The 10000-nt window shown below is 45.3% G+C and overlaps 2 protein-coding genes across 3 annotated transcripts in view; both read right to left on the bottom strand.

Annotated features, from left to right (window-relative positions):
• LOC123509873 (chondroitin sulfate N-acetylgalactosaminyltransferase 2-like) overlaps positions 1-10000 on the bottom strand; it is a 168881-nt gene that overhangs the window by 118836 nt on the left and 40045 nt on the right. The gene's annotated exons all lie outside the window — the stretch shown is intronic.
• LOC123509462 (apoptotic chromatin condensation inducer in the nucleus-like) overlaps positions 9955-10000 on the bottom strand; it is a gene marked incomplete at its 3' end in the record, with an annotated part of 41510 nt that continues 41464 nt past the window's right edge. Inside the window, exon 8 of the mRNA XM_045263751.1 lies at positions 9955-9996. Within this exon, the coding sequence (XP_045119686.1) occupies positions 9955-9996 (42 nt within the window). The remainder of the gene's footprint in view (positions 9997-10000) is intronic.

Raw genomic sequence — 10000 nt, 5'->3', positions numbered from 1 at the left:
AGGAGGAGGAGGAGGAGGAAACAGGTCCTTCAATCACTGCCTCATCCTTCTTAGATTGACGGGAGAGGGGGGGGGAGGTGGGACATTGGCAAACAGTCCGCCTCAGAGTAAGGAGGAGGAGGAGGAGGAGGAGGAGGAGGAGGAGGAGGAGGAGGACTACAAAGGATCCCTAGTGCACTCAGCAAGACCTCCCACGAGGACACTTGCACCACACCACCATCTCCACCACCACCACCACCACCACCACCACCACCACCACCACCAGCTACTACTTACACCCTCACTACAAACCACACACCTTCGTCCTCGCCACCGTCAGCCTGTCACTCACCCCTACCTTTCCCTTCCCTTCCCTTCCCTTTCCTTCCCTTTCCTTCCCTTCCTTTCCCTGTCGTGGTGAGAGCAAAGCGTTTCTGAACACTGTAGAGGTGAGCAGGACTGTCTTGCCCCATTCTGCCCCGCCCCTCCATGCCCCGCCCTGCCCCTCTACGACTGGCGTGTTACCTTGTGAGTGACACCAAGAGGCAAAATTTCACTGCCTTATCCTGTCCAGAACATCGTCTCGTCCTGTTTCATCCCTTCCCCTATTGCCCCATCCTGCCGCCTCCCCGCCATGCCCCGCCCCGCCCCTCTACCTCCAGCCAGAAAGAAGCGAGGGGTGCCAGACTGACGCCCAAACCCTCCCTTAAGAATCAGTGACCGCTGCAACAATTTTCTCCCTCAGAACACAAGGACCCAGTGGCGGTGTTCCCAGAGGTGGTGTTCCCAGGGGTGGTGGTACTTTACCTTCAAGATCCTGGGCTCACCACTGCGGCCAGCCCACCACAGCTCCCCCCAGCCCCACCCCCGCCCCGGCACCGATCCCTCAGTCCTCGGCACTACCACGATGGCACACTCAGCTGTCCCCAGTGTCCCCAGCTCGGTCAAGAAAGCTGCATCTCTCCCTCTCCCTCTCCTCTCTCTCTCTCTCTCTCTCTCTCTCTCTCTCTCCCAGCAGCTCGGCGCCAGCACTCCCCGCCAGTGGTCCCCAAGCCGCCGCTACACACCCTGGCTGGGCTGGCCTGGGCTGGGCAGGGCTGGGGGAGGAGAGGAGGAGGAGGAGAGGGAGGGAGGGAGGAGGAAGGATGTCGCTCCGGTGACGCACGAAATGGAAAGTTAGCTCAAGAAAATCGTGTGACCGCCGTCCTGAGCGAAGCAGTTACTTCCGCCGGCCAGCGCCAGGCAGTAAATCACAGGAGTCGCCGCGGAAAAATGTGCCCTTAACCAGCACCATCGCCAGCATCGCCAGCAGGAAATGAAACCAGCGCCGCGACTGTCAGCATCTCAAACTCGTATCTTGGCTATGCTGCGTGAATTCATGTATCTGCATGTCCTCCCAAAGCCGGCTATTTTTCTTCCTATCTGTCTTATCTTTTATTTTACATTCCTCGCGGGCGACAAGCATCAGCAATACTAAGAGCACACGCCACTCCGTTATGATCAAGGTGGGACTTCATACAACTGATACACGTCCTTCGGTTCGCCTTCTTCGCGTTCTCCCAGCGGCAGGTCTTACTTCCCAGTGACAAACAGCGGCGGCATAAACAACCCACGCCACCACACGCCACATATGAATGCCAGCTTTTGAAATGTAATCTTGCTTTCTATAACTTCTTTCTACCTTAGTGTTCCTCCCCCAACGCTGAATATTATTGGTTTTTCATATATCTATTTTCTTCCGCGAGTGCAAGCAGAGATATTAACCCCTTGAGAACCATGACGTGTTTCCATTTTCACCCTGCTCACTATTTGGTGACTTTATACAGCTTCAGAAACTTATGGTGGGGGATTAAAATAGTGAAGACTGGCCATTAATCCTCTGACCTCCATAGACTCTTTCTACTGTAGGTAAAATCGTCTAATCACACCCAAAAATCAAGGTAAAAATGCGTTCCAGTACTGAAGGGGTTAAGAATCTCCCTCAGCTGTGCACCACTAGTCAAGATTTCCAACTGGTGCAACAAACATTTCTACTTTGCTGTATCACACTCCACCTCCACAGCCACCTTCCTAGACACAGGCGCCATATGACCCTGGCTGTTTCGGTGCCTTAGATCGATCACTCACTCACTCACTCACCCTTCCCTAAACATGATATACAAGACAAGAAGCACCAACGACAACAGAAATACACCAAATACACCAAAAATACACCTCATTTAATCACAAAAACTCACAATACAAGACATCCAGCACTTCCAGACACAGAATTTCACTTCACATCAAACACTGCTATATTTTCTACACTATTTTCTTCAAGGGGGGAGACTCAACTAAAGAAATTAAACCCCCACCACTCAGTCATTTTGCTTATTGATCGTGGACGAGGCTGTGAGAATAAGGCCTGTATTCTGAAACGCTTTACTCTCACCATTACTACTTTCTAAAGGCTCTAGTTGAAGACAGTCATGTTTTTAGGGATATTTTCATGATTCTAGTGATGGATTGGCAAGATTTCTAGTATATCATAAGGAGAAACTGTCAAGAAAACCCGGCTAGTCGTCTCTGTGGCCTTGGGAAAGTGTTGTGGTGAGAGCAAAGCGTTTCTGTGAATACTAAGAATGCGAGTGAAAGTGAGAAATATTGCACGTCACTCTGGGCTTCTCCTCATCAGATGGGACGAAATAAATGTCACAACGAAAGGTCCTAGAGAATCCTCCACTAACAGACCTGTCGTAGGAATTAAGGGATGAGGCCACGGGATAGGAGAGGATGGAAGGGATGATGAGACGAGAAGACGAAGAGATCCTGGCAAAGTCTTCAAGGAGGAGGAAGAAGAGGAAGAAGAAGAAAAGGAGAAGGAAGCTAGATACAGTAATGAACGACCGTGTTGGTGAACTCTTGAAAAATAAAAATAAAAATAAAAATAAAAATAGCAACCAAGCGGGATTCGAACCTATGATGCTTAGTTTACAGAGTTTGAAACCTTTACTTCTCCATTTTCTATATTACTAATTCCAAGGATGTCGCCCACACCTCCCCTTGTTATATCTCTTAAGCCACTTGTGTAGGTATCTGTCAGATTCCCTCTTACTCAACCTCTCCCAAATATAAACATAAGACTCTTGAGCTTCTCTCGCAAGGAATAAGCCATTCTCCCTGCACTGCCGCCAACACAACCTGAATAACGACGAATGAAGGGAGTCTGAAAGAAATAAACGGAGATGAAAGAATAAAAGGGCAGATAAAGATAGGAAAATAAAAATAAAAATAAAATAAGTAAAATAATGATGAAACAAGTGATGAATGAGTAAATAAATAAATAAAAACGAATGAAGAGAATCTGAATGAAATAAACGGAGATGAAAGAATAATGGGACAAAGATTGGGAAATAAAGAAAAGATAAGAAAATACGAAAAATAATGATGAAACAAGCTAATAAATGAGTAAATAAATAAATAACGACGACTGAAGAGAACGAAATAAATGGAGAGATGAAAGAATAATGAGACAGAGGAAAGTAAAAATAAGAAAAGAAAAATGATGATGAAACAAGTAATAAATAAATTAATAATGATAATAAATGATAAATCAGACGAAATGATTACAGAAAAGAAAGAATAACGACAGGAAAATTTTTAAGACATCAGGAAAAATAAAAATAATGATGAAACAAATAACAAATAAATAGATAAAAAAACAATGATAATGAAGAGAAACGAAAAGAAATGAACGGAGAAAAGAAAGAATAATTAGACATAGAAAATAAAAAATCAATAAAACGGTAAAAATAAATAAAAGATAACGAGCAATAACAAAAAATAATAATAATCACCACCAGCACCACAGCCGCCGCCACCGCCACCGCCGCCGCCACCTGCCACCACCACCACCAGCACCACACCCACGGCCACAGCAGAGCGACACATTCAAACCACAGCCACACACAGCGCACATTTTCAGCATCCACAATGGCGATGAAAATAGACGGCAAAACTTTATTCATTTCCCACGCGATAACAGCAACAGCGCTGGTGGTGGTGGTGGTGGTGGTGGTGGTAGCGGTGGCTGTGGCTGTGGCTGTGGCGGGCAATTGGCGTGGCTTTCATGAAACACACACACACACACACACACACACACACACACACACACACACACACACACACACACACACACACACTGTTACGTTCACCGGTTAAACTGGTAAGATTGGCATCGGGAAGCCGGTGAACAATAACAATAAAAAAAAAACACTGCAGGTTCAACTGGTGAGGAAATGCAAAGGGGAGCACTTTAAAAAGCTATTTTAATAACCCCTAATGAAACTGACACACAGATATAACATGAAACACAGATATATAACATGAAACACAGGAAAATGACATACACATATACATATAACACAGAAATAAATACAACAATAAAGAACCCAACTTAATACCTAACAATAATCCTAACCCTATATGGAAGCAATGCGGAAAACACGGACGAGGGGAAAGTGATACTTATGCGGTGTCGCAGTGGTGAAGTGCTGGGTGATGGTTGATCCCACGGTAGTCCCAAGAGGCGTTGTGTCCACTGGTTGAGGCCTGGACCTCGACTTCACTTTCCAGAAAGCCGAGCTGGGCTAACACTTTCGGTTGAGTCGAATGGGGCCGCGTGAATCCAGAAAGTCGAATGGGGCCGCGTGAATCCAACTTCGGGACAGTAGCGGGGCTTCATGAGACGGTGACGTGGAAGGTTCACGAGACGGTGGCGTGGAAGGTTCACGAGACGGTGGCGTGGAAGGTTCACGAGACGGTGGCGTGGAAGGTTCACGAGACGGTGGCGTGGAAGGTTCACGAGACGGTGGCGTGGAAGGTTCACGAGACGGTGGCGTGGAAGGTTCACGAGACGGTGGCGTGGAAGGTTCACGAGACGGTGGCGTGGAAGGTTCACGAGACGGTGGCGTGGAAGGTTCACGAGACGGTGGCGTGGAAGGGAGGCGGAGAGGTGGCGAACGAGGTAACAAGCGGAGGAGGTGATGGTAGTGGAGTATGTTACGGGCGGGCCGTAACACACACACACACACACACACACACACACACACACACACACAGAAGTGTATAGGGAATCTTATCATTTGCTTTCATCACTATTTCACGATTAGCTCAAGTGATTATGTGTGAAAGTAACGTGCGGTCTCTCTCTCTCTCTCTCTCTCTCTCTCTCTCTCTCTCTCTCTCTCTCTCTCTCTCTCTCTCTCTCTCTCTCTCTCTCTCTCTCTCTCTCTCTCTTAGTCTAGCCTTTCTTTTTCTATCTTTTTATTCTTTAGTCCTTTAATATTATCTCCCATCCTAACTTAACCTAACCTCACCTAACCTTGCTCTATTACCTAACCTAACCTGACCTAACCTAACCTAATCTAAACTAACCTAACCTAACCTAACCTTGCTTCATTACCTACTTTTGCCTAACCTAACCTTGCTTTTTCTTACCCAGTTTAACTTAATATAACTTAACCTAACTTTTTATTACCTAACTTAGCCTACCTTAGCTATTTATTACCCAGCTTAACCTAACCTAACCTGACCTGACCTATCTTTACCTAACCTAACCTAAGCTGACCCCATTTCTCTTTATCTATCAAACATTTTTCTATTTTCCTCCTTTCCTACATTCCTCCTTTATGTCTCTTCCTCTATTCCAGCATCCCTTCTCATCTTTTTTCTCTTCATTTTTCTTCCTCTCCTTTCTTTCCTCCTCCCTCCCTTCATCTCCCTTCACTCCTCTCTGTACAAAATTCCTGTCCTTTCTCTCTCTCTCTCTCCCTTTTTTTTTCCATGCCTTTAATCTCCCCCTACTGACTTCCCCCTTTTCCCCCTCATTCATTCCTCTCCACTCCTCCCCTCCCCTCCTCCCCATCCACTTTGGCTTCCTCTCCCCTCACACCCCTCCCCGCCCATCAATCAGTGCCGCCCACGCTATCCGTCCTATCTTAATGCTGTCATCAATCTCACCAACTATAGCCACCACTCCTATTTTTGCTGGCCACCCCTTCCTTCCTTCCTACCTCCCCCATCCTTCCCTATTCTCCCTTCCTCTTTATTTCTCTCTCTTTGTATGTTTGTTATTTCTTCTATTTATTGATGTTTGTGTCTTTTTTCTTTTCTGTATTCCTTCCTTCCTTCCTTCCTCCTCCTCCTCCTCCTTTCCTTCCCATTCTCTCATTTCTCTTTCTCTTCCTCTTTCTTTTAGTTTCCTCTACTTATTGATGTTCTCTGTTATCTGGGTTTTTTTTTCTCTCTCTCTCATGCACTCACTCTTTCCTTCCTCTCTACCTTCTCCTATCCTTCCTCATCTCGTCTTCCTCTATTTCTCTTCCTCTTTTTCTGTTTGTTATTTCCTTTACTTATTGATGTTCTGTGTCTTTTATGCACTCATTCTTGTTTATCTATCTATCTATCTATCTATCTATCTGTCTATCTGTCTCTAGTTTTTGGTGTTCTCTGTGCCTATCTGTTACTTTTCTTTTCATGCACTCATTCTTCTTGTTTATCTATGTCTGTCTGTCTGTCTGTCTATCTATCTATCTACCTATCTATCTAGCTCGCTCACTCACGAACTGTCTAATCAAGTAGCTCTTTAACTAATCCATTAACTGACTGACTGACTGACTGCTAGACTGACTGAAGGATTAAACCAATTGCTTACCTTTCAAACGCACAAACTAAAAAAAAAAAAAAACACGTAAATATATTAACTAAACAATTATTTCCTTAGTACTTTCGTTACCACCACCACCACCACCACCACCACCACGTAACCAGCACACAACAACACAAGTAAAAAAACATTATTTCATTATCTCATCGTATTCATTTCATTTACCTCAACTTGTCACTATGTCGTGTATCAATTTAACGCTACAGAAACATGGAGACCGTTTCAGCACCGCACCTTCACCATTTCAAAAGGCTCCTGCTTAACCCCTTCAATACTGGGACACATCTTTACCTTCAGATTTGTGTACGATTAGACCATTTTATTGACATTAGGAAGAGTCTAGCGAGGTCAGAAGATTAATGGCCATAGTCTTCCCTATTTTAATCCACACATAAGTTTCTGAAGCTGTATAAAATCACTAAATAGTCACCAGAAGGAATATGGAAACACGTCCTGGTACTGAAGGGTTTTTTCAAGTGTTTTTATGGTTCTAGCGACAAATGAACAAGGTTACTACACCATTCATAGGAGAAACACCCTCAGAAACCCGGCTTGTCATCTGTGTCCTTGGAATATAGTCGTGGAGAGAGAGAGAGAGAGAGAGAGAGATGCGTTTCAGAATAAGGGCCTAACACACACTCCGTCCGTCCGTGTGTGTGTGTGTGTGTGTGTGTGAGTGTGTGTGTGTGTGTGTGTGTGTGTGTGTGTGTGTGTGTGTGTAATTGATCTGAACCCACACAACAAAGTCATGCCACACGCTGGAGGAAGATTCACGACTCATTGCCAATTTATACGCAGGGATGGAACCACCACTACCGCTTCTGTTGGGATTGGGTGGGCAGCTCCTCCTCCTCCTCCTCCTCCTCCTCCTCCTCCTAGTTTGGTAGTTGGAAGAAGTTCAAGGACTGACTGACTGATTAATTGACTGATCAGGTGATGTATTGATAGACTGACTGACTGACTGACTGATTACTTGCTTGGCTGACTGTCTAATTAACTGACTGTTTGACTGCCTGGTGACTGATTGATGAGTGAATAGCTGGCTGACTGGCTGGCTGACTGATTGACTGGACGAATGAATGACTGACTTGACTGACTGACGAGAAATGAATGAATGACTGACTGACAAACTGTCTGATTGACTGACTAACGGGCTGACTGGCTGACCAATTGAATAACCTAAAATGACTGTTTCATCCACTCATTCACTCACTCACTCACTCACTCACTCACCTGCCGAGTAACAATAAATACACCAGCCAATAAAATAACACCAACACTTTCTATCACCACTCTACACCACCACGAACGCACCACACCACGACAACCACCACCAATCCTGTCAACTCTGCCTGCTTCTGCATTTCCAACTTGCTAAGACATTTACCCCTTTATTTTGGCTAACTCTCGGACCTGCAAGGGACTGGCAACTAAGTGGGGAGCTTTTTTTCCCGTTTTCTGTAACCTTTGGCCAGATTTTCCCCTCTTACATGTAAAAAGACAATACAAGCTTTCTAGACAGCAGATGGAGGAAGGCAAGACGATGGACCATCTTTGAAACCCCTGACATGACTGACTGACTGACTGACTGGCTGGCTGGCTGGTTGGTTGGTTCGTTAGGGTCCCTCACTTCCCTCACTTTCCCCACCTTGTCCAGAAACAAACGAGATGGCTACGTGGATTACTTTACTTCATAGATAAGTGTCCAGGGAGCGGGTGGGATAAAACCGAGGCAATTCAATTAGAGTAAGCCACGGGATGGATTAAGCCACATGCAATCCCGGCGTGAGGGGTTGGATGAACGGAAGGGTCAGAACGAGAGGCGTGTTGTCAGTGCGAGGTAATAAGTAATCCTTCAAAGCGGACCTGCTGATGATAAATTGGATTATAAAGGTGAGATTGATGCGAGGCGCGTCATTAGAAGGCTTTAGGGGACGGAGATAAGGAAGAAAGGAAGAAAGGAAGGAAGGAAGGCTGAATGGAAGGAAGGAAGGAAGGAAGGAAGGAAGGAAGGCTGAATGGAAGGAGGAGAGGCTGAATGGATGGAAGGAAGGAAGGAAGGAAGGCTGAATGGAAGGAGGAGAGGCTGAATGGATGGAAGGAAGGAAGGTATAAAGAAAGGTAGGAAGGAAGGAAGACACGTAGAATAGAAGGATAGTAGGAACGAAGGTAGGAAGGAAGGAAGGTTGAAAGGAAGGCTAAAAGGAAGAAAGAAAGGAAGAAAGAAAGAAAGGAAAGAAGGAAGGAAGGAAGAGAGGATGGTGTGGTCAGGAAAGTGATTGTGTAAGTAATTCTCTCTCTCTCTCTCTCTCTCTCTCTCTCTCTCTCTCTCTCTCTCTCTCTCTCTCTCTCTCTCTCTGAACATAACACGATAATCTTCCTTCATCTAATTATCAACAACCGTATGTGTCTTCCTCCTCCTCTTCTCCTCCACCCCCTCACACTCACCCCCTATCCTCTCTCCACCACTATCACTGCACCCTCACCCTGTCTCCTCTCCCTACTCACCCCTTTCCCTCAAGAACCTCATTCCTTAAACTTCAAGCTTCCAAAACCATTACTATTTTTAACATCCCAATCTCTCTGTCTATTTACCCTTTTCTCTTTGTTTAACCTCCATTACCCATCATCCTCTTTCCTCAATTGACACTTCCCTTTCCCTTCCTCTTGGTGAATAGGAATTTTACGCGGTCTTTTTGCTGCTTCACACACGGATATGACAGTGCTGTGACGCTTTGCTCTCTCACTACTGCTGTTCACAAGGCTACAGAAGTTGATTGGTGGGTTTGAATAATGTTTCTCAAGACCACAGAGCTGATTGGTGGGTTTAAATAGTGTTTCTCAAGGTTACAGAGCTGATTGGTGGGTTTAAATAGTGTTTCTCAATGTTTCAGAGCTGATTGGTGGGTTTGAATAGTGTTTCTCAAGGATACAGAGCTGATTGGTGGGTTTAAATAGTGTTTCTCAAGGTTACAGAGCTGATTGGTGGGTTTAAATAGTGTTTCTCAAGGTTAGAGGTAATTGGTGTGTTTAAATAGTGTTTCTCAAGGTTACAGAGCTGATTGGTGGTTATCAATAGTGTTTCTCAAGGCCATAGAGGTGACAAAGGCTGTCAGTAGTGTTTCTCCTGGTAATGATGTAGAGAGCTTGTTAATTTGTCAGTAGAATTGTAGAAACGTACTTGTAAATATGTGTAAGGTTAACTACAGGCTTTTGTATGTAGTATCTTCAACACCCTTCCTCCTCCTCCTCCTCCTCCTTCTACTTCTACTCCTCCTCCTCTTTCCCCTTCTCCTTCTCTTCCTCTTCCTCTTC

Source organism: Portunus trituberculatus, chromosome 27 (genome assembly GCF_017591435.1).
Source record: "Portunus trituberculatus isolate SZX2019 chromosome 27, ASM1759143v1, whole genome shotgun sequence".
NCBI lineage: Eukaryota > Metazoa > Arthropoda > Malacostraca > Decapoda > Portunidae > Portunus > Portunus trituberculatus.
The sequence above is the reverse complement of the archived record's forward strand: the minus strand, read 5'-3'. Positions and strand labels throughout refer to the sequence as shown.